The sequence below is a fragment of the Hoplias malabaricus genome, chromosome 4, assembly GCF_029633855.1.
Source record: "Hoplias malabaricus isolate fHopMal1 chromosome 4, fHopMal1.hap1, whole genome shotgun sequence".
NCBI classification, from domain to species: domain Eukaryota; kingdom Metazoa; phylum Chordata; class Actinopteri; order Characiformes; family Erythrinidae; genus Hoplias; species Hoplias malabaricus.
In genome coordinates this window covers 66,692,021-66,718,033 of record NC_089803.1, presented here as the reverse complement: position 1 = coordinate 66,718,033, position 26,013 = coordinate 66,692,021, and the positions used below count along the sequence as shown (strand labels likewise).

General features: G+C 40.7%; 3 protein-coding genes across 3 annotated transcripts in view; 1 reads left to right on the top strand and 2 right to left on the bottom strand.

Moving 5' to 3' along the window:
* The first annotated feature begins 866 nt into the window (after window positions 1–866).
* On the top strand, window positions 867–3,166 carry dynlt1b (dynein light chain Tctex-type 1b). Its single transcript, XM_066669085.1, has 5 exons — window positions 867–970; window positions 1,977–2,018; window positions 2,114–2,237; window positions 2,750–2,827; window positions 2,928–3,166. Exons 1-5 carry the CDS (start codon window positions 944–946, stop codon window positions 2,996–2,998), a joined length of 342 nt encoding a protein of 113 aa, XP_066525182.1. The 5' UTR covers window positions 867–943; the 3' UTR covers window positions 2,999–3,166.
* Window positions 3,167–3,528: 362 nt separating this feature from the next.
* On the bottom strand, window positions 3,529–13,999 carry stk38l (serine/threonine kinase 38 like). The gene is given in 15 exon segments (XM_066669082.1): window positions 3,529–4,859; window positions 4,861–4,961; window positions 5,141–5,232; window positions 5,475–5,570; window positions 8,272–8,395; window positions 8,848–8,965; window positions 9,078–9,139; window positions 9,585–9,687; window positions 9,927–10,081; window positions 10,305–10,428; window positions 10,516–10,599; window positions 10,730–10,852; window positions 11,274–11,325; window positions 11,411–11,550; window positions 13,724–13,999. Coding segments are annotated over 14 exon segments (1,476 nt in total). The 5' UTR covers window positions 11,539–11,550; window positions 13,724–13,999; the 3' UTR covers window positions 3,529–4,745.
* A 2,206-nt stretch (window positions 14,000–16,205) lies between these two features.
* cacna2d4a (calcium channel, voltage-dependent, alpha 2/delta subunit 4a) overlaps window positions 16,206–26,013 on the bottom strand; it is a 95,223-nt gene continuing 85,415 nt past the window's right edge. Inside the window, exons 29-39 of the mRNA XM_066668886.1 lie at window positions 25,863–25,910; window positions 25,241–25,303; window positions 23,833–23,903; window positions 22,608–22,683; window positions 22,055–22,107; window positions 21,900–21,955; window positions 21,538–21,558; window positions 20,669–20,786; window positions 19,690–19,805; window positions 19,174–19,256; window positions 16,206–18,105 (exon numbers count right to left, since the gene is read on the bottom strand). Coding sequence (XP_066524983.1) covers window positions 18,010–18,105; window positions 19,174–19,256; window positions 19,690–19,805; window positions 20,669–20,786; window positions 21,538–21,558; window positions 21,900–21,955; window positions 22,055–22,107; window positions 22,608–22,683; window positions 23,833–23,903; window positions 25,241–25,303; window positions 25,863–25,910 — 801 coding nt within the window. The 3' untranslated portion in view covers window positions 16,206–18,009. The remainder of the gene's footprint in view (window positions 18,106–19,173; window positions 19,257–19,689; window positions 19,806–20,668; window positions 20,787–21,537; window positions 21,559–21,899; window positions 21,956–22,054; window positions 22,108–22,607; window positions 22,684–23,832; window positions 23,904–25,240; window positions 25,304–25,862; window positions 25,911–26,013) is intronic.

Genomic DNA, 26,013 nt, shown 5'->3' with positions numbered 1-26,013 from the left:
GTACTTAGACATACTTTGTATGTTTTCTCACCTTTACTATGGAGTAAAATCTAACGATTCAGAAAATGTATTTAAAAGATGAAACTTAACACAATCTCCAAACATTATAGATACCCCATAGAACTGGGGAGCACACGTCGTGGGCACCAGTCATTCAGTTTGGCACACACAGCCCATGTAGTCTCCAAAAAAATGAAATGCGACACTGTAACAGCTGCAAGTGAGTTTAATGTCACCATGCTCCATGCTAAACATCAGCTAGAGGGGTATTAAGCCCCCAGCATCGGGCTGTGGAGCAGTGTGCAAAAGCTGGAGTAGTGCCTGATCCTGAACTTGCCATCGGTAACTGATCTCTCTAATGTTCTTGTGGCTGAATGCCGGCAAATCCTCACAGCAATTTTCCAGCGTTTCTGTGTAGGTTTCATCCAAGTGCTCCGGCTTACTCCCATGGTCCAATAACATGCTTTTAGGTGTGATGTCCTGTAATGTATTGGAGCCCTGTCCAGTGTGTGTCCCTGAACTGGATGACGTGGTTACAGAAGATGAATGAACAAATGCATAATGTGTGGAAATGGGATATTTAAATATCTCTTTCAAATTATTAAGTCATTCCCCTATATTAAATTGGCATAATGTATAAAATATGGTACCAGCAGGGCCCTATACTAAACCGATAAAAAATGTTCGTTTATTCTTTTATTTTATATGTATTTCGTCTTTGTTTTTCGTCGTTATAATTCCGTCATAATCACTTTCTAATCAAATACATTTTTAAAGTGATTATAAAGAAGGGCCTGGTATAAAACCTAACGCATTTACTCAATAAATAGAAATCGACGTGCAGTATCGGCTTGTGAACGCACCACGGCGCTGCCGTCACGGTTTCCATGGCAACGGCGTGTTGCAGTGGCTAAGGACCGAGGGACACCAACACGAAGAAGCAATGGAAGACTTTCAGAGCGGGGAAGAGGTAAACGCTCACACTCGTTTATAAAACTCATTTTCTGAGCAGTAAATATAGCACGAACAATGTCTGTTTCAACGCTACCGCATTTTTAATTCGCTCTGGGTTTATGTAACCTCACCAGCGTTAGAGAAATGTTAGTTGAAAGGTACAAACTATCCCGTGTAAACGGGTCCAGTCCTGACGACAAGGAGGATTTTCAGAAGTGAGAGGAAGAGGCTTAACGTTTACATTTTCACTAAGCTTTCTCCGCCCAGAAAAGAAACATCTACACACTTTAACTTGACCTAAATCGGCTTCATGTTTGCAGAGGATTTTTTTTTTCAACAGACAGATTTAGAGGCTTAAAAGGTTCCCCCGGGTTCGTTTCCACCGTGTAACGTTTAATTAACTTGATTTAATACATCTTCACGTTAAAAACTGTTCTTTTGATTTTAAAGACTTCCCTGGTTTAACAGTGTTCCGTTAATTTAACGAAATTTTGACTTCGTTTACTATGGTGTTATCTAAATAACATGTCCCCTCAATTTAATTGCCTAAGTCATTCCCACAGATTAATAGTCTGTTCCGTTAAAGCCCTTATTCTGTCAGTTTAACAATCTGTTCCCTCAGTTTAAAAAGTCTTCGCTCATTTTAAAAATCTGGTCCCTCAATTTAAAATGGCCTCCCCTCAAACTAATTAATGTTTTCCTAGGGTGACTAAACGCCCTCTTTTACTCGGACATGTCCTCTTTTATAAACTTAAAAAAAATGTCCGGGCGGAATTTCACAAACGTCCGGGATTTAGTCCCGCCCCCCCAACACACTCCGATTGGTTCGCTTGAGTGAGAAGGGGGCGTGGTGAAGTAGCCTAAAATATTCTGATTGGACGGTCTGACTGTAGCGCTACCGTTATTGGTCCATAACCTTCTCTGTAAACATTTAATTGGTCAGTCTGCACGTCAGTAGTCGTCCTTTTTTATTTTCGATGGATGATATGGATTTAAGTTGCTTTCTGTCTTTTTTTCTCCAGACCGCCTTCGTTGTGGAGGAAGTGAGCTCTATTGTAAAGGAGGTAACACAGTACTGCCCACACAAGACTCTTCGTTGCAGCTCACATTTTTATGATATTCCATAAAGCCGGGTGAATTGTTTGTTTTGAATATCTAGGCAGTGGAAGGAGCCATTGGTGGTAACGCATACCAGCACAACCGAGTGAACCAGTGGACAAACAGCGTGGTGGAGCAGTGTCTCAGTCAGCTCAGCAAACTGGGCAAACCATTCAAATACATAGGCAAGAACATCTGTGCCTGATAAATCTGATAATTAGGATTTGACACACAGTCATGTAATAAACACTGAGTCTCAATACCAGGGGAGCTCACTTCATAGGATACTTTGATAGATCAAACCTATTTGTATGTATTTCTACTAAAAATCATCACGTGGCAGGATCTATCTTATTTTTTACTTAATTTAAATGATCTAACTTAATTACCTGTTTTCAGTTAATCATTTAAGCAGTCTAATAAGTTAAAAACCCAACCTTAAATGTCCAGAAGAAGACATCTGTATACATGCATAAAACTGGTGGTGGCTTTATTCCATGTCAGTTGCATCCATAACAAAGCCTTAGTTAAAGTGTGAATACAACTGAGAAACAAGTAGATCACCAGTAAATGCTCTTTTATGTGTGTATGTGTGTCTCCATTAGCCAGAGAAATGTTTGAAGGATTTGTGAGGATAGGGAACCCTAACTTTAATGCCACGTCAATGTCATAAGTCTGTGTCTCTTCCTTTGAGCAGTAACCTGTATCATCATGCAGAAGAATGGAGCTGGTTTGCAGACTGCTTGCTCATGTTTCTGGGACAACACGTCTGATGGTATGATGCTTAACAACATGTCTCTTGGTTGTGACCATATCACTGACATGGTGCAGTGTTTAGGGAATCTTTTTCTTCAGTCTGTTTTTTTTTTAAACAGGCAGTTGCACGGTGAGGTGGGAGAATAAATCAATGTACTGCATCGTGAGTGTATTTGGACTTGCCATTTAAACTGCAGTTACCTGGACCACAGATGACCATACGTCTTGGATGCTTTTGTTTGGATTATGTCTGAACACCGCGGGCACATTGGAAGTAAAAGGACTTTATATTACATTAAGTTTTTGTTGTATACTAATATTTCAAATGCTGTTTTTACATTGACACAAATACATTAAATGACTGTTTATTGTTTGGGGTCTGAGGTCATGTACTGTTGTATTACACACTTGGGATCACAATAGTTTTTTGTGGAATAAATATTGGATTTGAATAAGGTACAGTTATGCTCAATGAAGATGTACCTATGTACATATCAACACAGTTAAACAGGGCATTTCCTCCCACAGTCCAAAAACACATGTTGGTAGGTGGATTGGCGACTCAAAAGTGTCCGTAGGTGTGAGTGTGTGTTGCCCTGTGAAGGACTGGCGCCCCCTCCAGGGTGTATTCCTGCCTTGCGCCCAATGATTCCAGGTCTATTATCTTTATCTAAACTGATAAAAAAGAAACTTTCACCAAGCCAAGTTATGACTTTTTAATAATTTAAACAGCATTTATGTCTCTTTTCTCTTTTTGTACACCGCCATCAGTTCATACACAGCAGATAACCACATTCTACAGTGATCAGGACAATCAAGAACACTCTCACCATCACAACAAACGACCACATTATTTTACACACATTAAAGACAACATAGTTACATTGTTTTCTGCAGTATTGAGCCGTTTGTCCCTTTTACAGTATATGCTTTTAGTCAGTGAGCAGTAGAGATTCACGATAACATATTTAGTCACTAAATATCTACAAATATACAGGAGCACAGCAGAAACTGGAACATGTGGCAACCATTTAATTAATGGTCATAAATTAAATAATATTCCTCATATGCACATCTCATGTACTCCAGTACAAGACAAACATCTAAAGTAAACCTTTTCAACACTGGTATGCTCCCAAATGTAATTGATCAGGACACACTCCAAAAATCAAAACAATACGTTTATGACTGAATAATCAAGCGCAGAGCATTTACTTGTAGCAAAATATCTGCATGCAACAGCATGTGACTGTCCGTATTGGCAATATAGTGTTATTAACAGCATTAACAGGTTATTTAAGGTACTTACGGAAATAATGCAGTGACGTTTGATTGCTCTACAATTAATTAGTGTAACTTGAGTTGCTTAGAGGAAATACATTGCTTTACTAGTGTGACTAATGCTACATCTTGCACATATTATGTCTCTGCAAAAATAGATTTAACTTGCTATGAGCATAAGGGGGTCCAGTGTTTTTCTTGTGGAAGGTGGTGGGGAAAGAGAGGAACAATAAATGCGAGTTCTCTTTTGGATCCACCATAAGCCACATTATCCCAACACTCTTTATTAAACACATTTGCAACGTTCATTGACGTTTTTAGGCAAAATACGTAACTTGTATAATATGCACATAAGGCTGAGATGAGGTAAGAACTAAAGTCCCACTTTGGGGTTTGGAACCCTGTTTATTCAGTCATAACTTGTTGAGTCTACAGTACAGTGTTTGGACAATGAAAGAGGGTGTTACACACAAGCCTCCTCTTACCTGAGCAGATAGAACCAGTGTAAGCTAGAAGTAGCTCTGTTGTTTGTTTCATTTCTCTTTCCTTCTTCTTACTAAGGATAGGACAGGTGAACCTGCCTGGGCTCCTCCAGGTGCAAATTTTTCAGCCCAGAACTGCAGTGCAAAGGTCTCTGAAGTGGAGGTGATGACACCTTATGGCAACAGAGAAAATGCAGCTGTGGCCAGTGCACACGCCTTGAATGTGCCTCTCTGCCCTGTCTCTGTCGGCGGATGCTGTATCTTAGGCTTTGCCAGCTTTTGTGTAGGTAGGGATGGTTCCACGCTGCGTCAGACCTTCAAAGCGCTTGTAGGTGTAGTTGAGGAAAACCCAGTCTTTAGACTTGAAGTCGGGTTCTGTTACATTTGTCACTGACATGAGAGAGGGGCATATATCAGTCAAATACAGCATACTGTGAAGTGCTAGTAACAAAGGATTCTTTCTGCCATGCTTAACCAGGTCTTAACTGCTTATAACTCTTCCAGAAAAGATCTAAACAGGAGTATTGAAGATCCCAGACCTTAACAAGTGTTACAGTGGCAGTGCTCACCTGGCTGTAAAATGTCAGACTCAGGGAAGTCATCAAAATTGGAGGTGTCATCAATGCTTTTGATCTCAATAGAAATAGCAGCAGGTCTTTCTCTGTATGGAGACACAACAATTAATGAAAACTAAAGCTAATCTCTTTGAACTTCTAATGCTTTATTCAATGTCCATCAAATGTAACTGAGGAGATCAGGAACATAAATGGAAAATTAAGAAGCTGTTCAAAACTATATTCTCTGCAGAACACTATAGATATTTAAGGAAGTTTTGGTGTGGGATTTTCATCTTTAAAACACAGACAGCTGAAATGCAGGACTCGATGTGTTAAGTGTGCAGACCTGATATGCTCCCAGTCAACTGATTCAAAGAAAGGGTGACTTTTGATCTCTTCCACACTCACAGCCCCGATCCTGTTTTCTGCATCTGTGCAATACCTGAAAACACATGCGCAAATACAGAATCAAACAAACTTCTCTTTACTTCTAGAACTACAGCCACTCACAATCATTTTAGATAATTGACTTCTTTTTCAAGGAAATAATTCACAAACTTACTCAATTTATCAATCACGAACATAAAGGCATGAAGACAAACGCAGACTAATTCTTTATAGAGTTTGCAAAATTGTCCTACATAAAAAACGACTGCTTCTTTTTGGGTTTTGGGTTTTTAACCAACCTTAAAAACAAAAACCCTAAATAACAGCTAATAAAGCAATGGTGTTTTGCCCTCAGTAATAAAAACATGTTTCATTTCTGTTTATTTCAGAAAGTCATGAATGATCCTTTGTAACAGATTTTTAAAACCATGTATAAACCTTTATAAATGTAGTCTTATTTTAAAGTTGTACCCACAACACACCAAAACTGGAATATTAGCTAGGGTGACCAGATCTGAGATGGTGAAAAAGGGTGGACTACTGACGTGCAGACTGACCAATTGAATGTTTACAGAGAAGGTTATCGACCAATAACGGTAGCTCTACAGTCAGACCGTCCAATCCGAAGATTTTAGGCTAATTCACCACGCCCCCTTCTCACTCAAGCGAACCAAACGGAGTAAGGGAGGGCGGGACTAGTTTGTGAACGAAACTTCTCGAAGTTCTATGTAAGCTCTAGAAAAGCAAAATCTCGGACGTTTGTGAAATTCCGCCTGGACATTTTTTAAGTCTAAAAAAGAGGACATGTCCGGGTAAAAGAGGACGTCTGGACACCCTATATAACTTGGTGCCATTTATTGTTTGCTCATGCGCACTGACGCCTGTAAAACTGTCTGCTGTGTGGACGTTTTCCACAGTTTCTGCAGAGATCAAATTTCTCCACAGATAGCGGTGTAAACACATACACAGCTGGTTAAACGACAGAAAGATACTCCCAAACACCACCACAGTGCAGGAGCCCTTCTTATATATATATAAAAAACATGACTATAGATAGAGTCATTCTGAATGTATTACTGAAACACGATGATAAACGATTACAAACACACTCTCCCTCGCTCGCTCGCTCTGAGCTGCTTTATGTCGCTCTCCAAACAAACCCGGTGCTGCACTAATTAGCGCCCCTCTAGAAACCATTCATGCGGAACCAGCAGTAAATCTCTGATAAACGTATAAATGAACTACAATTCATTCATTCATTCATTCATTATCTGTAAGCGCTTATCCACTTCAGGGTCACGGTGGGTCCGGAGCCTACCCAGAATCATTGGGTACACTCCAATGAGGGGGGGCAGTCCTTCAAAGGGCAACTAGCATAATAAACTTAAAGGATAAAATTAAACAGTACAGAAATGTACAAATAACGAAGATAAGGCTTGTCCTATGAGGCTTAGTCCAATGTGAATTTGCTTTAATTACAAAAAGATAAAATTACCGGCTATCGTATCGGCCCAAAAATTCAAAATCAGTGCATCCCTAATATCAAGAGTAATTTAAAACCACTAGAATGTTTTTATTCTCTTTATTTTGATTGTCATTTATAAACGTTTATAACTGTAGTCTTATTTTACAGGTTTTTTTTAATTCAATTTATTTTGGCTTGTACAGGAGGTGCTTATTCCAAAGAACGAGGGCAGGACCAAATCTGAGCAGATCAGAAAACACAGACTTTCTCTCAGTATTCATTTTAGACAGTTCTCATTGTTTTAACATATCTCTCCATCTCACCACAGCGCCACTAATCTGGGAGGGGGAAGCTTGAACACACTTTGGTCTGAAAAACATCTGCCACCAAGGTTTTTTTTTTTACTCTGCAGTATAGTTCTACAATCGGTCTATTCACCAAGTTGGGAGTCAAAAGATTCTTACAGGAAAGTGCTACAGAACCGAACTACAAATGAAACAAAGTGACAGTGAGTTTGGACAGAGAGGGGAATGGGGGTCGGGGTTCGAGAGAGAGAGACAGAGAAAGAAATTCACCAGTCCAGAAACCTGCACCCGCTATTTTAAAAAAGGTTTAAATGAGCCCTTTGCCAAATTATTAGTTGTCATTAATTCCCCACGTCAGCGAGTCTCCCTTGACTGCACACAGGGCCCTCCTCTCACACAAGTGAGGCCAACCCACTGCTTATTTTCAAACTGTCACTAATGTGATGCCACTGATCAGATTAACGTGCTGAAGAATGCCAACTACCCAGATCTGTCACATCAGCTGACAGATGCCCATGCTGGCCAGCACCATGAACAGAAATATTGGGGAGAATGGGCACACACACACAGCAAGGTCAATAGGCATCACTGGAGAGAAATATATTAGCTGACACTGACTTTGGAATAGCTGGCAGTAATTATAATCATACATGGGATAAGATGTAAAATCGCCTATGCCAATCCATTAGAGCTTCAAATAGGGCCCAGCCCACTCTCTTCCTACCTGCAGCCACATTTAAATGCAAAAAATAAAAAAAGCTTTACTGTAATATATCTGTATTTTCTCCACAGACTTCATAAGACAGACAAATAAAACATGTAATACATTTCAAATTCAACATTTGTTGTAAGTTTAAAATCAACAAAAGTTGTGTGAAATTTTCACCATTTAAAATTGATGGTCTTTCAATTAATTGCTCCAACCTAATTTTGGAATACGCCCACACAGACACACGAGCATATGTGTAAAGGTGCGCGTGTCCAACCTGAGGATCAGGGCTTTGGCTTTCTCAGAGATGGGGACCTCAGGGGGGAAGATCAGAGTTTCTCGCCAGTTCATGACTTTCCTGTATGTTTCCTGTGGCGTCTCCGAACAGAAGGGTGGGTAGCCTGGGACAGGAAAACAGAACAAAACCTCTTTGAACTCCAAGTGAATGTGGTGAAAGGGCACATTTTACCAAGGCGGACTGGTTTTTTTTTTTACTTCACTGAAAGAGCTCCTTGACAGAAAATAGATTCAGATTTTCTCAAGAATTAGAACTGACAATTGGTCAAAGATTCATTATAAACATCCTTGTTCACTACAGTGCATCAAACTAGGCTCTAAACTAATGTTTAAATGTAACCTAGGTACAGAATGGTGGAAAGCGTACTAGTAGCCAAAGAATCAAAAGAGCCTTGGTATTACATTTAAGTGCAGAGTGATGTGCACTGCTTTTTCTATTTCCTGACATATTTAAAAGGTGAATTAAAAGCGCAAACGCTTCATGCAATCGTTTGTTAATCAGTCTGCTGCATGACCTCTGATATATTAATATGAGCAATATACTATACGTTCATACCTATCAGCATCTCATACATGATGACCCCCAGGGACCACCAGTCACATAACTTATTGTATCCTGTCTGCATGAAGACCTCAGGGGCAATGTAGTCTGGCGTGCCAACAGTGGAATATGCCTGTGTGCACAAAGGATTCAAATTTAACAAGTAGTTACTACTCTGTCCTGTCTTGTATCAAATATTTTCTTCATTAATCTCTCTTTCACTCACACACACACACACAACCTACCAGTTGCCGTCTGTTCTTTTTCCATGTTTCAGCTTTCCTTTTTGAGTTCATATTCTGAAAGGCTTATTTAAAAATAAAAAAATAAACCTTTTTACATTCTGCAGTGGTGTATTAAAAAAACTACACAATCCAGAGTCAACTAGCCACATGAGATCTTTCTATATTAATTGTATATATATATAATGCAATAAGAAAAGCCCATTTTAATGGGTATAATGTACATTGAAGCCTTGCAAATAACTCAAATGTGTGCTTTCTTGTGCAAAGAAGCAATCAGTTTTTTATCTTGTTCTGAAACAAGTTATGGAACTAACTCCATGAAACTTAAACCAGTTCATTCTGGGACTACAGAGCATTTTGATTCCTCATCTCAAATAAGTTGCACTTACAGCACGAGAAAAACTGTTGTTTGGCTCTTTTCTGTGGTTAAAAATATCTTTTTAATACTTTAAACAAATGGCCATGTGTGTGAACTGAGAAACATTGTAGGAGAATGGTGATACTTACAGAAGTCACTTGGGGGGTTGTGTGTAAGGTTTCTGTAAAACTCAGTGCGGTGGGCCTTCTTCAAACCAGTGCAGAGACCAAAGTCAGATAACTTGACATGACCCTAGGACGTAAATTAAGATATTTTACTTAACATTACTGGTTTTTTACCTTTGCACTTCTGAACACTAGCCTGATTGTATTAATAAAGCTTTGTAGTGGCTGTGGATTTGTTTTGACTTCTGAACTTAGGCCTAAACAAGATAAATAATGCTACTATGTCTTTTTTATAAGTGAACAGCAAGAACAACTGTTATTCTAAAGTGAAATGTCTGAATTGTTACACCCCCGTGCGAGACACACCCGCGAGTCGAGCAGTAGGTTGTCAGGCTTGATGTCTCTGTGTATGAAGCCCAGCTGGTGAATGGAGTCAATAGCCAGCACTGTCTCTGCTATATAAAACTGAGTGGCCTCTTCTGAGAGAGTGTCTTTCTTCATAAGCAGAGTCATCATGTCTCCTGACCAAACAGAGACAACAGAAATCAGTGGAGCACAGGTGTAATAGTCACAAAGCTAACAGAGTTGACAGAAGGAGTCATTGGTTTAATTTGTCTTGATTCCTCACATCAGACTTTGATGATTAATGACTTTTTGGAAGAGGACTGAGGCAAAAAAGAAAACAAGAAAAGCTGAGAGTTCAGGTACATATTTCGACTCTATACTGTCTTCTACAGGACTGACCTCCAGGCAAAAACTCCATGATGAGATAGAGGTTCCTTTTGTCTTGGAAACTGTAGAACATTTTCACTACCCATGCTCCATCTGCCTCAACAAGTATATCCCTCTCAGCCCTGATATGTGCAACCTACAAAGAGATGATGTTTTAAGACATGTTCCAACTACATATAGTCTGGCTTTAACATTCTGAGGTGCAGGATAAGGCTCATTGTACCTGTTCCTTCTCTAGCATGTCTGCTTTCCTCAGAATTTTCATGGCATAGATGTGCCCCGTGTCCTTTTTTTGCACCAGACGAACCTGAAGAAAGCAACAACACCAAAACATGTTAATATGCTGTTTACTCTTCACTTGTGTTTCTAGTAGCATACAATGCATTGTGGTTCAACAATAGTATTTTTAGTGTTAAGGCCAGAAACTGAAGACCAACCTCTCCGAAAGCACCCCTTCCGATTACTTTGAGTGACTCAAAGTCGTCAAGCCCCAGTCGAGTTCGCTTCAGTCTCAGGAACTCCGTCTCTTTGCGAGCGTGCTGGGAGCGCCTCATGATTTTCTACAGGAACGGCAAACAACTGTTAAAGTACATTGTCCAGCAGGTTACGTTAGTGGCAATTAAACAATAGTATCTGCAGTAAAGGCTTTCTTAGGCAGAGCCTGCTGAATGGGTCACACCCAATTCACTCACTACTGACTACACAGTGTTAGTTATACAGTAATTTGACTGAGAAAAGACCACAGAACACAAGAAAGATCACTGTACAAACCGTACACTACAAATTAGCTTACCACCATCACTAAATAATGCATTATTTTGTGACACTGAGAACAGCTGAACGCAGCATGAGAATGGTGGGCTTTGCAGAACAGTGAGCAGTTAAAGCAAGAATCTCCGCTGCGCTGCACAAATGAGACCAGCCTAAGCTCAGAGGAAATGATTGGGTTTCCTTACAGAGGAACACACACATGCAACTCACCTCTTCATCCAGTAAGCCTTCCTCCTCCATCACCTTCTCCAGTTTCTTTTGTCTGCAAAACGAGAGTTACAATTCAGATGAATATCATCTAGCTGCAGATGTAAAGGTTATGGAGTGTGTAGGAAGTTAACAGTTACCTCATCTCCCTCTCCTCATGCTGTGTGAGGAGGGTGCTGTAGAAGTTCTCCAGTGTTAGTTTGGCCACGGTCACTCTCTCTCTTGTGTGGTTACTCATCGGGAGCGGGGCTGCCATGCCTCCCGTCATGGCCGTACTATTCTGTCAATGCAAGAGACGGCATTTAACCTTTGGAAAGGTTGGATTAATGGATGGGAACTGGAACATGGTGCTGCTGGTGGGCTGCCCTTTTTGATCGCTGAAGGTAGAGTTTAGGGGACTCACTAGAAGTGAAGAGGTCCTGCACTACACAAACCTTAGTTTTATAAAAAAAAAAAAAAAAAAAAAAGGAATTTTAAAATGAACTTTACCGCAGCACGTATTATGAAGACTTTAAAAGATTCCGAAATTCCATTAGACCCTGATTGTCACTGCATAAGGGACCAGGCCAATAAATTAACTTTTGGTAAAATTATCAATGACAATCCACAATGAAAAACAGAAATTAGCACATCAGTGATAATTCATTCAATATCTGTAAACGCTTATCCAATTCAGGGTCGCAGTGGGTCCAGAGCCTACCTGGAATCATTGGGCGCAGTCCTTCACAGGGCAACACAGAGACACACACACACACACATTCACTCACACCTACGGACACTTTTGAGTGGCCAATCCACCTGCCAATGTGTGTTTTTGGACTGTGGGAGGAAACCGGAGCACATAGAGGAAACCCATGCGGACACAGGGAAAACACACCACACTCCTCACAGACAGTCACCCGGAGGAAACCCACGCAGACACAGGGAGAACACACCACACTCCTCACAGACAGTCACCTGGAGGAAACCCACGCAGACACAGGGAGAACACACCACACTCCTCACAGACAGTCACCTGGAGGAAACCCACGCAGACACAGGGAGAACACACCACACTCCTCACAGACAGTCACCCAGAGGAAACCCATGCAGACACAGGGAGAACACACCACACTCCTCACAGACAGTCACCTGGAGGAAACCCACGCAGACACAGGGAGAACACACCACACTCCTCACAGACAGTCACCCAGAGGAAACCCACGCAGACACAGGGAGAACACACCACACTCCTCACAGACAGTCACCCGGAGGAAACCCACGCAGACACAGGGAGAACACACAAACTCCTCACAGACAGTCACCCGGAGGAAACCCACGCAGACACAGAGAGAACACACCACACTCCGCACAGACAGTCACCCAGAGGAAACCCATGCAGACACAGGGAGAACACACCACACTCCTCACAGACAGTCACCCGGAAAAAACCCACGCAGACACAGGGAGAACACATCACACTCCTCACAGACAGTCACCCGGAGGAAACCCACGCAGACACAGGGAGAACACACCACTTTCTTTGAGGTTAGAGAAGCGAGGAGGGCAAGGAAAAATTCATTCATGGCTGAAGTGCCCTTGAGCAAGGCACCTAACCCCCAAACTGCTCCCTAGGCGCCGAGGTGTGGGTTCACATTTGCTCACTAGTGTGTGTTTGTGTGTTCACTAACACGGATGTGACTCTTTACCAGAATGTATTGTCAGCCTACATTAGACCTCTTTCACCCAGATCTTTAATGGTCAGGTCCCCCAGAGGACCACCACAGAGCAGGAATTATTTGAGTGGTAGATCATTCTTAGCACTGCAAAAACTCTGGCTTGTCGGTGGAGTGTTAGTGTGTGTTGAGTCGGGATGAGTACATCAGTTCACTTTCCCATCTGACATACCTACCTTGTAGATGCAGAGTCAGAGTAGCTCATATATTCTGGCAGAGTTTGTTTATCATCCTCTAATCCTTCATCCGTCCACACCAGACGCTGCTGGTTGAATGTGATGGCTTTAATGTTTTGGCTGACCTGTGTTATTCAGCATTTGGCTAACGGTAATAATCGATGGGCAAGTTGCAATTCCTCGTATGGCCACTACGGGGAGCCAAAGAAAAACACTGTACCAAACCTTCTCAACGCCAAGCGTCAGCGTTCAGTGTGACAGGTTCACAGGAGCGCCACAACGGTACCAGTCTCTTAAGGTGGCTTTCTTATTGGAACTTTATTTTCCACCTTAAACGGTGCAGCGGACCAGGCCACTAGAATGTAAACCCCGCATCCTACTGAGCCAAAAGATGCCTTCGCAAATAATGCGTGAGGATTTTTAGAAAGAGAGAAAGACGTTTGGCTGTCACATCATATTGGCGAATTAAAATAAGGCTGACGTTGAAAAATATCACACTGCGTTAAATAAGGAGCGCTTATACAATAGACACTAGCATAGCTGATATTTTCGAGCTGCTTACCTCACCGTCCTCCTCCAGAGTAGACAGTTTGCTGGCGTCAAGCAGCCACTTCAGACACAAAAATAAGACAGCCAATTCAATGGCTGCAAATGATCCCCTTCTCTCTCCCTCGGGTGTAAAATAACACCGCGCTTATCGTTGGTTTCTTTCCATTAACGACATGACCCTGTTATTCCTCTCAGAGGAACACGGTTAAAGAGGGCTGAGAGAGAGCGGTAGCTCCGAAAATAACTGCCCTCCGCTGCTTCTCTGAGACTGAGGCTGAGAGACTGAGCCGCTTTATTTACACCGCGGTGAACACAGCACGAACAGCAGCCCTCACCAACATGGCCGACAGACAAAACTTCAGAGGGCGATTTCTAAAATAAAAGTCATCATTAGAGCCTGCACAAATCCCCGATTCTCCTATCGACGCGAAAACAATATTATTATTTCAATATTACTAACACTGAAAATTACGACGAATATTAATGGCCACTTGTTAAGAAATAACAATTGTATAATTTGGGGGAAGTCAAGTCAGATATCAACATCGAGTTTGTAATAATTTTAAATTATTTTCAAAAAATTTTTTAAAAATAATTTTAAATATTACCTTGTATTCATTTGGAAAATGAAGTAATTTCGAGCATAATTTGATTGCAATAACAAATTCCAAAATCCTACAGTAAAAAAACACGGTCATTATATTTTGTGTATCAGAAAACATGTTCTTTAGGGCTGCTTTGTTTTTAGTTCTTTTCTATAATTTAAAACACTGTTCTTTTGACCAGTCAAGTTTGTCATAAGGGTGGCACGGTGGCTCAGAAGGTAGTGTCGTAGTCACAGAGCTCTGGTTTCCTCCCACAGTCCAAAAACGCAGGATTGGCGACTCAACAGTGTCCATAGGTGTGAGTGAATGTCTAAGTGTGTGTCACCCTGTGAAGGACTAGCGCCCCCTCCAGGGTGTGTTCTCGCCTTGTGCTCAGTGATTCTGGGTAGGCTTTTAGCAGCTAATCGTTGCCACAAACTGCCTAATACTGCTGTAAAAGAAATTTGACTGACACACACAGGACCAATCACAAGTCTACTACTTTGGCATGTTGCAGAGCATGATGAATAAGAGGCAGACATTCAATCAGAACAGTGAGGCTAGCTTAACACACTGAAAGTATCAGACTCTCCGTCAACATGTGGGCATAGCATCTGTGGCTGAGACTACACTACATTCAGGTCTGAAAGAAAAAGGTCCATGAAATGTATTATGACTTTTTTCAAATGTTTGTTGAGCCCATCAGCTTTTAACTTTTAACTATACAAGAAATATCACCACTTAGGGTTTAATAATTTATTATTATACAATTATTTTCCATTTTTTATCAACACAAAGGCAATGCTCTTTGTGTTGTATTTATTATGCATGCTTTATCTCTGCATTGTGTGTCATAAAATATAAACATAGACGTTCATAATAGAATAAGAAAACGTTTGACTGTCATCCATACTGCTAGTCAAATGGATGCGCAGTTGATGCTTGTGTACAGGTAAAAAACTAGAGTCATGTAGTCCAAATGAAGGGCATAAGCTGGCTCTATTTCAACTCCTATAACTAGGATAACTCTTAAACACAACACTTTGATATGAAAAAGCATACATTATTTATTACCCAGAATTTATGCACCATTACAATTTTGGCTCAATGTCTGCTGCTGTGTGCTTTGAAATGGCCTAAATGACTGTGGGGGGAATCAGCAGAAATCCCTTTCCATATTTATTGAAATTAACAAGGGGCGGCACAATGGCGCAACAGGTAGTGTTGCTGTCACACAGCTCCACGGTCCTGGGGTTGAGGGTTTGATGGCCGCTCCGGGAGTCTGTGAGGAGTTTGGTGTGTTCTCCCTGTTTCTGCGTGGGTTTCCTCCGGGTGACTGTCTGTGAGAAGTGTGGTGTGTTCTCCCTGTGTCTGCGTGGGTTTCCTCCGGGTGACTGTCTGTGAGAAGTGTGGTGTGTTCTCCCTGTGTCTGCGTGGGTTTCCTCCGGGTGCTCTGGTTTCCTCCCACAGCTCAAAAACACACGTTGGTAGGTGGACTGGCGACTTAAAAGTGTCCAAAAGTGTGAATGAATGTGTGCGTGTGTGTCACCCTGTGTAGGACTGGCACCCCCTCCAGGGTGTGTTCCCGCCTTGTGCCCAGTGATTCCGGGTAGGCTCTGGACCCACCGCGACTCTGAACTGGATAAACAGTTACAGATAATGAATGAATGAAATTAACAAAGTATTTCATATTAACGTTTTAAAATCTGTAATAGAAATGGACTTCATCTTGTTTGTAAACCCACATATTTACAACAGCAGTAACAATGAATGTCCATAATACCGGCATGGATACACAGTGCATATGATAACATGTAACGTACCTGACATTTGTGGTTATTCCTTCTTTAGTTCTCTGTGGACCTCTAGATTGAGCAACTGCACACCTCAGATATTTACTGCAGAGTAATCCATGAAAGATATACAATGTGTAATGAAATAAAAATATATAGTCTGGAGCTAAACCATGTGGGTTTTTCATATAAAGTGTGCAACATATGCGATAAACGCCCCTGTGCAATGTGACTGAAATGTTTAGAAATACATATAATTTCAGTTAAACTCACATTTTTATAAATTAATATTTAAAAATATGTTTTACAGTTCACAGGTAATGAAGGGTTAATACAATTAAAGCAACTGCAACAAAATCAGTACATATTTCACTAGTGAATTGCTAGTGAAAACACTTAACACTGTTTTTGCGAGCATTGGCCATGCCCAGAGATGAGTCGGGCTGGACTGGGAACGTGCCTAAGGGCATGTCCCCACAGAACTCCATCTGATTAAACCTATCAATTAAAACAAACTGAGATTATCTGGATTAACTGCTATGCAATGAGAGTATTTAGATATTAATTTGCCTTAGAGTTGGTAAAAAAGGGAGTAATCTCTGAAGATCCTGTCCTAAACTGAAGGCACTGACTTGACTGCTTTTAGTGCAAGACTGTGGTAATTCTACACTTTAAAGGACAACTACAGCAGCAGTGGTTACAGGCTCCCTCCCTTACCCTTGATAATCCAGTATTTGTCATGGTATATATTCATGGTGCTGGAGAAGATTTTGGTATGTGTTCTTTCTTTAGTCATTTCCCTTTGTATTTAATTAAGTGTATGCACTATTTATACATTAAAGTACACCACACTGACATATATATGGTGTTCATTTTGCTGACTTACTGTACTTTAAACCACAGAGTTAACATCTATTTTGCAAACCATTGATCATCAGTGTACTGAAGATAAACTGATCATATAATAAAAGCTGAGTCTAGGTTTAGTGAGGCTCCAGAAACCTGGCTATTATTTTATATATTATATATATATATATATATATATATATATTATATTTCAGCAGGTAGTGTCGCAGTCACACAGCTCCAGGGGGTTGTGGGTTCGATTCCTGCTCCAGGTGACTGTCTGTGAGGAGTTGGTGTGTTCTCCCTGTGTCTGCGTGGGTTTCCTCTAGGTGCTCCGGTTTCCTCCCACAGTCCAAAAACACACGTTGGTAGGTGGATTGGTGACTTGGTAGTGTCCGTAGGTGTGAGTGTGTGAGTGAATGTGTGTGTCTGTGTTGCCCTGTGAAGGACTGGCGCCCCCTCCAGGGTGTATTCCTGCCTTGCGCCCAATGATTCCAGGTAGAATCTGGACCCACCGTGACCCTGAACTGGATAAGGGTCACAGATAATGAATGAATGAATGAATATATATCACTTCCTGTTTCATCCTGTGCCAAAGCAGTTCTGAAGTATGAAGAACTTAATGAAGCTCAATGTCAAATTAGGTCTCATTCAGTAAGCATTACTCTCAAAGAACACTTTGTATGTTATCTCCACATAATGTTCATGTATTTTTCACATACAGAACATATTTCTTGTCATAAAAGACATTTCTGAACTATTGTTTGTGTTTTCATGCAATGAAAAACTGTCTGTATTCAAATAGAATATAACTAAGTTTCAAGAAAGAGCATCCGTTGTATAAAGGCTTTGAAACTTTCTTGATTGTATTCCTCTTTTTTTCCCCCAGGCTTCCTCAGTGCCTTGGAGTGGAAATACGATGCTCATATCAGGAACAAGTTTTTATCCTTTTGCCACTGAACATCAGTTTCTTTCTTGAAAAAGTCATTGAAGTAAATGTGAATCATGCTTATAATCATTCCTCCTCTGTGACCCTTTAGTGGCAGGCTTCCTCTTGGAAGATCTTGGTGATGGTGTCAATGTGTTATGAGTGCAGAGACCAACAGTGATATCAGGAAGAGAATGGCTGATAACTGGATCTCTGCTGCTCCTCCACAATCTTTGGCGTTTTCCTGGAATCAGGTAGAAAAAAAAGCACATTCAGACTGCACAACTAAAGAAGTAAATTTATTCTGTCTTAGGAACCGCACACTTGGTCAGGGCTTGTCTTTGGTGAACAGGAAGATAAGGAATTCAGAAGCTGACCCATGCTTATTTTTGACTTTGCTGACCTTTGTATTGTACTGCTTTACAATTTGTGCAAAATGCTGCAGAAGGAGAGAGCTTATCCAAACAAAAGGCTAAAGAGTACGCTGCAGGATTTTTAGAAAAGAAATGCAAGTTATGTAAGCTCTGCATCCATCTAAGGGCTGCAAATTTATCTGGCACTTTAAGTATCGGTTTTACTCACTTCTTTAAGCTCACACACCTCTTGCTGGTCTCTTAAATATTTATGGAATTCATGTTGCTGTTTTTTGGCACAGCAGGTAGTGTCGCAGTCACACACCTCCAGGGACCTGGAGGTTGTGGGTTCGATTCCCGCTCCGGGTGACTGTCTGTGAGGAGTGTGGTGTGTTCTCCCTGTGTCTGCGTGGGTTTCCTCCGGGTGACTGTCTGTGAGGAGTGTGGTGTGTTCTCCCTGTGTCTGCGTGGGTTTCCTCCGGGTGACTGTCTGTGAGGAGTGTGGTGTGTTCTCCCTGTGTCTGCGTGGGTTTCCTCCGGGTGACTGTCTGTGAGGAGTGTGGTGTGTTCTCCCTGTGTCTGCGTGGGTTTCCTCCGGGTGCTCCGGTTTCCTCCCACAGTCCAAAAACACACGTTGGTAGGTGGATTGGCGACTCAAACGTGTCCGTAGGTTTGAGTGTGTGAGTAAATGTATGAGTGTGTGTGTGTTGCCCTGTGAAGGACTGACGCCACCTCCAGGGTGTATTCCCGCCTTGCACCCAATGATTCCAGGTAGGCTCTGGACCCACCGCGACCCTGAACTGAATAAGCGGTTACAGATAATGCATGAATGAATGAATGAATTAATGTTTTTATGCTTTAGATTAAATTATTTGAGGTGCTAATGATGTGTGATCCTCATTTTGTCTTCTTAGTCATAGTAAAAGTGGATATTTGTGTGTGTGTGTGTGTGTGATTACCTGAGGGTGGTATGCATGACAAGATTCAGGTCGTCTGCGGATCTTCTGAGACTTCATGCGGTCACATTTCACTGAGGCATTATGTGATGAGAGGTTAAGAATAACTCCAGAACCTTCTAAATGTCCAAGCAAATTCACAGCTTATTTACTTCAGAAGTAATTGACTCGTACAGTCACCCCACTTTGAATTTTTCCACCTATTTTAGGTTGCATTTACAGCTGAAACAAAAGCATGTCACAGTTTTTGTTCAATCAGAGCTCACTGAGAGACGAGCAGGAATTCTGTCTAGAGAGAAGATTGTAATCTTTGAATCCACAATATTCACATATTCATAAGAAGAAAAGGAGATATTTCATTATTGCTTGAATATCCAGAGAATGTTACGGAGGTGTGAGCATAATGATTTAACAGGATATGTCTCTGGACATCTAAGGGTTAACGTTTTGCCTTCATCCCTAAAGGTCCTAGAGTTTCTTCATCACTCCACGAGCCTGCTTATTCTGTGGCAAGGATATATTTCACCTCTCTAGGCTCCATGGTGATGGGCGGGTACTGGCGAGAGCAGTCACAGTCGGCCTGGACCACCATCAACAACAGGTTACTGTCAGGGATCTGCTGAATCACAAACACCCTGGGAGAAAAACAGGACATGGACAAGGATAATTTATTTAACAATACTATACCATTAGTATTCAATTCACTGTCAGTTCTATTTTCCTTGAAGCATGAAAACCAAGCATCAGCCACTCTCCTCACTACAGATACAACTGAGCTGTATGTTCCACTAGAGGGCATTAGAACATTGCACTGATGCGCTTTTTAAAGCACAGCAGCTGTCTGTGTCAGTCACTTGCTCATTGCTGATGGAAATAAGGGCAAGAAGAGGTTTAATATCTTCTTGGTAAATGTCCTAATTTTAAAAGGCCTGGGACAGCTGCTCTTTGACTCTAAATACTTTGAAATGACCCACTCACTCCACACACAAAGAATTTATTTTCTACATATGATTAGATTTATATATCATTACAGACTGGGCAAATTTATTTATACCCTGAGGAGGATTAAATGCTTTGTTTGATGTGGTTTTCTTGCAAGTTATAATTGGCTGAAGCTAACATTAGTCCAAAGTGTATGAAAGCAGATACTGATGATAATGATTATTCCATATGTGGTGATTAATACAGATTACACTTGATATGTGCCTTCCTGTGTATACTGAGTAGTTTTTATGACTTTGAACAAGGCTCAGCACATCAGATTTCAGAATTGGACCTCTCAGTATTAAATGTATTGGTTCCACAGCTCTGTGCCAAGCTCTTTGCTTTCCACTGGAATTATTCTATATAATTCAGCTCAGAGCTCATTTACGCCGTCTTGACTAGACCTTTACTAGACTTGTATATCCCATGTACACTCATGATCCCAGTGCCCATTAGCAATTAAAATCCCCTCAGCAAGAGTGTGAGAAATATGTAAATAAGAATATGTTCTTACTTTTGACACCTCCCACACTTGATGACACTATTGGTCTCCTTAATTGAAGGCTCGTAGACAAAGCTGGGATACTCCGTATCGCACGGCTGGAGGATGTCCCCCTTTGACTTCTTACTGGCTGCAGACAGCAGATCACAACTTGGATTAGGATTCAGTCTCCAAAGATGCATTTGATTAAAGTAGTGCTGTTTTTAAACCTAAAATAATAAGATGTTTACCCTTAACAAGCAGAGTTAAGAATATTATGTTGAGTAGAGGAATCTACTTTGTAGCCCTTCATATTTAGCTACTAATTTAACTGTGTTTACATGGTGACAGTATCTTTAAGGCTTTGTGATGGGTCACTACATTACAGACACATCACTGACTTTTTAAAGCCAGTGATGTCTGTAACCGCTTATCCAGGGTCGCGGTGGATCCGGACGCTACCCGGAATCATTGTGCGCAATGCGGGAACACACCCTGGAGGGGGCGCCAGTCCTTCACAGGTAATACATTTCATTTCTCATGATTATATATGCTGAAGTACTTGTGTAGTTGAGATGCTATTTTGTATTATTTCTATTAAATGTGTTTTTATACAGATACATTTACTTTAATCCATTTATAAGTGACAGTGTTTTTACTTCAGCTCTCATTTAGGACTCTCTACTCACGTTTTTCAATGAGCTACAATCTAAAACTAAGAGCATTAACAAAATAGCACTGAATATATTCACTATGATCCTTGTCATTATATTTATCAATTATTCAATCAAATAAAACCTGATAGGTTTTATCTCTAGCTTTTGTGCCTTCTTTGCCCTTAGCTTGGCACGCATGCATACACGGTATGCACTTGGTAATGAGGTGCTAGGGATATCACTTACATGCATGAAAGGAGGCTTTAGCTGAGAGGAAGGGAGTGGTGAAAAGCAAATGTTCAAAAAATGTTGTTGATGGTGGATGAAAATGAACATGACGACAACGATGGTGATGACAATGATGATGGGGATCATGATGATGGTGGTGATGATGATGATGATGGGTAAAAATAGAGGGAAATGAGCAGCAATATGAGTTACAGAAAACATTGTAGAAGTCCAAATAAAACCTTTGGAAAGCAATAGCACTAAATCTGCCAGTTAATGGCTTTTCCAGTAATAGAGAGCAACAACAACATACAAAGCTCAAAGTACATTATTGCTCCAGCATTCAGTGGAGTTTCACATTGTACTCTCCCTGTCCTCACCTTCAGCAAAATGATCCAAATCCCATAATCCATAGATTTTGAAGTCCAATAGAAACCTGTCTCAAGACAGAACAAGGAAATAAATATAATAAGTTTCTATTTATCAACTAATTATATATATATTATACTTCTGAAATAAATAGACATTCACTTACAAAATAATGTTGGAAATAAACCATTTCAGGGCTGCCATCACATTATATAATGGCTGAAAGGAGAAGAAGCATGGCATAAAAGAAAAAGAACACATTTTTTTCTGTGTTGTTTGTAAAGAAATAAGCAAAAATTATTCAGGTGCACAATGATATGAATTTTCTTCTCAGAAATTGGCAAACAGTAAAAATGGGTAGGCTACTCTCATTTGAGAGCTTCACACATTTTTTTTAGTGCTTTCCCATATAGGTCAGATGCCTGTAACTCAGTATGAGCTGTTTTTGAGGATTTTATCAAAAGGCTCTAGTGGCTGGGACATGGCTCATCCATCAGCGTGGCTGACTTCATGCCATGGCCAGATACCAGAGTGGTGGAGTGGTCTCAACAATAACATATCCTGGTTGGAAAAAGGGTGGTGTCCAAGATATCCGTAGTTATACAGATGTTCAAATTTCTTTAATATGTGTTACCTTAATGTACAGATAAACAAAAAATAAAGCAAGCTTGCTTGAAAAAATGTGTTGTGAGGCTGATGTGAGCACATTAGACACTTACACTGAGGAGTGGACGTGCACTGCTGGTAGAATGATGACTAGCTTTACACATGGCCTGGTAGTCATATAGAGAAATCCTGTACAAACATGTAAACACACACACACAGATCATGCACCAGTTTAACTCAAGATTTCTGACAGGATATACAGAATTTACAGTTAGGGCTGGGTGATATGACTCAATAACTATGTTACGATATTTAGGGTATATTTGCAATAACGATATTCCTGGTGATATGACAAACAGTGAAAATTATCTTATTAATTTCAAGAACAAAATATTGCAACAAAATTTTAAAAATGCTTGTATTATATTGTAGTATATATGTAACAGTTTTGAGCTTTCACTATCTGTAAACATTTGGTAATTTTATAAAAAAAAAAAAAATAAGTTACCAATATTCTGATTTTTGTGTAAAATAAACAAAAATTGAGTGTGCATATAAACAGAAAACGTAAACAATTATGCCAAACATACCCTGAAAACTTCACAGTACATAAACAAATACAAGATAGATGCTAGGCTAAAGTCCGTGACATCTATCTGCTTGAGTGAGTTAACGCTAAGTGTTGAGTTCTCCTCGCCGAATTTTTGACTTTCCTCATATTCAACTGGTTGTTCTGCTTGAGACAATGAAACAGATTAGTTTCCCACTTTTGTTGTTAGGTGCCTCTTGCATATCTTATATATTATGTTTTGTTTTTTGCTGTACATCTTATATTTTGTAATCAAACCACCTCCACACAAATGAATTTGCTCTCTTTTTGGAACAAATTCTTCCACCACAGTGCCATTTTCCACCATACTGCTGCTGTGCCTAAATGACTCACTTATGAACATATGCCATATTATGCGTAACTGCACAATGTCGTTAAATGAATATCTCTATTTTCACAACATGGATTTGTTTATCATTTTAAAATTTAGGACTATACGATATGGCACAGCCCTACTATGGCCACTTTAAATTGATTGTCCTAACCGTATTGTAACTTTAATGATAAACATTAAACAGCCTGCAGTAAAGACAAATCAATGCAACTTATAACTGTAAAAATATGTGGTACATGGGTACGAGTGTGTCAAGCACAAGTGTTGCCAAGTTGTTTTCCACAAGCCAGTGTCACTTTTATGTGGAGGGTGGTCCTTGTCTAAACACCAGCAAGCTGCAATGAAAAATGCTAGTGTTTCTAATAAAGTGGCCAGTGAGAATATATTGCCATACCTTTTAAACATGCCCATTCGAAGCAACTGAGACATCACAGAGCCATCAATTTCCCCAACAAATCTGCCAACCTGTGAGAACAGGATACAAACTTACAGTACCTTTATTAAAACAACGTACAGATTAAATTAATTGTATTAATTTGATACTACAATGTTTCACCCAGCAGGGACGACCCCAGGGAACCCTGGCCCAGTTAGTTTACAGCAGTATAACTACTGCAGTTTGAATGCTTTAGTAGCAGCAAACTTGTCTGCACTTTCTGATGAAATGGAAAAGTTGAAATGGCCGGCTTCAGTTGAGCCGTAGCTGCTCATAGGAGCTGCACGGTAGCACACAGAGGTGAGTAAATTATTCAGTTCACCCAGCATTCCCTTCCTTCATACTGCACTGCTCTTTGGCACACTACTCTCTCTTTCTCTCTCTCTCTATGCTCTTCCTCACTCAGCCCCTCCTTTCTCTCCTCGTGATCCTTCTTCCCTTCACTCTCAGCTCTTTCTCTAGCCTTTCAACCCTTCTTTTTACTTTCTTTACTCCCTCTTCTGTCTTATCACCTACAAACACTGGGGCAGTCACGCACAGCAGCACAAATGCATTAATGTATTTCTAAGGCACGCTTTAAGCAACAGACTCTCAGTACCCAGTGTTTTTCTGAACGCTTTTCAGAGTTTGCAAGCTATTTCCTGTAAAAGGAGAGCCGCTGTTGCTAAAGCTGGAATGAAATATTTACTAGATAGACATTGTGATGCTGCTAGGTCACTAACCCCCCCCCCACCCCCACCCACCCCACCCACCCCACCCACCCAACCCCATTCTAAAATATAACCTCCACTCGTAGTGGGGCAAAGACAAGCGTATTAACAAAGCAGATCTAAAAAGTCAAGGATTAAATGTAACGTAATAAATACAACTACAAATCTAACACATCAGTATGGGCTGACCTCCAAATACACAAAGGCCAGGGTCAAAAACAAAAGACTGTGGGAGCCCTCTGGTGGACACAGAAATCATGGCATGAGGTCAGCTGCGGTTACTCATGCCTGGGGCTATTGTTTCATTAAGATGAACAGCCCATCATACAAACCACTCCATCCAAACCAAAACGCACTCTCAAATATTAAAAAACAATATAGCTAGATGAATTTACACAACTAGAACACAGCAATGCTTTGAGTTCAAATGTTCAAACAGAAGTGAGAAAACGAACACCAAGTGTGTTTACTGAAGATTGCAGAAGATAAATACGAACGTACATTTGCTGTGAGAAGGCTGCAGCTACAGTAACTCTGCTACAGCCCACAGACTCAACACCCACGCTCACACATTCTCCTGTATTACCTCAAAGAACTCTCTCTCTCACACATACGTGCACACACACACGTTCCTGAGAAGGTGCAAGGCCACACACCTCCTTCGTTTCTTTAGAGATGATGATGAAGCCGTTGCTGTCAATGACGTAACAGTTGAGGTCCTAATAAAGGAGTGAGGGAGGGATAGACAGGGAAAGAGAGAGGGAGAGAGTTTCATGTTTATCGTCATGTGTTATCCATCCATACATTTACAGAAACCACTGAGAACCAACAGCTATATCCACAGCAAAGGATGGCCATGGTACATGAAGCTAAAATCACCATGCTGGATGCCAGGCATGGGATAGGAGGGTATAAATCCACTCAAAATTGGGCTTTTTTCTTAAGTGTTGGGACCCCAGTTTAAAACTATGGGATTGAATTGGAATGGTTTCTGTGATCCTGAAGTAATCATCCAATTTTGAGATGAGGCTAACTGAGGCTAAATACAATCAAATCCTCACAACAAGTGTAGAACCTTCCCAGAAGAGAAGACGCTGTTACACAGTGAATACCCTTCATTTTGTAAAGAAACTTTGGATGAGCAGGTGTCCACAACCTCTAGCCAAATTGTGCTTGAATAATCAATATTCAGTGATCTGAACTGAACAGAAGAAGTATTGACAAACAAAATACAAGTACACTTCCGGTCTCCACTGGAGGTAATGAAGAATGTCTTACCACATTGTCACTGCAGCTCAGAGGACAAAGCCCCTCCACGCCTGCACACTGAACGAAAGGTGTATAGGTTGTGATGGTGAGAGAGAGACACAGAGTGACACAAACAATTCAACCACCTGTACATCATATTTTCAAATTTTGAATGGGAAGA

Excerpts from the sequence above, each read along its gene's own strand:
- dynlt1b (XM_066669085.1), top strand. The coding sequence starts at position 944 with ATGGAAGACTTTCAGAGCGGGGAAGAG. Across the intron at positions 2,019-2,113 it reads TGAGCTCTATTGTAAAGGAG|GCAGTGGAAGGAGCCATTGG; the intron begins GTAACACAGTAC and ends TTGAATATCTAG. Across the intron at positions 2,828-2,927 it reads CTGGGACAACACGTCTGATG|GCAGTTGCACGGTGAGGTGG; the intron begins GTATGATGCTTA and ends TTTTTTAAACAG.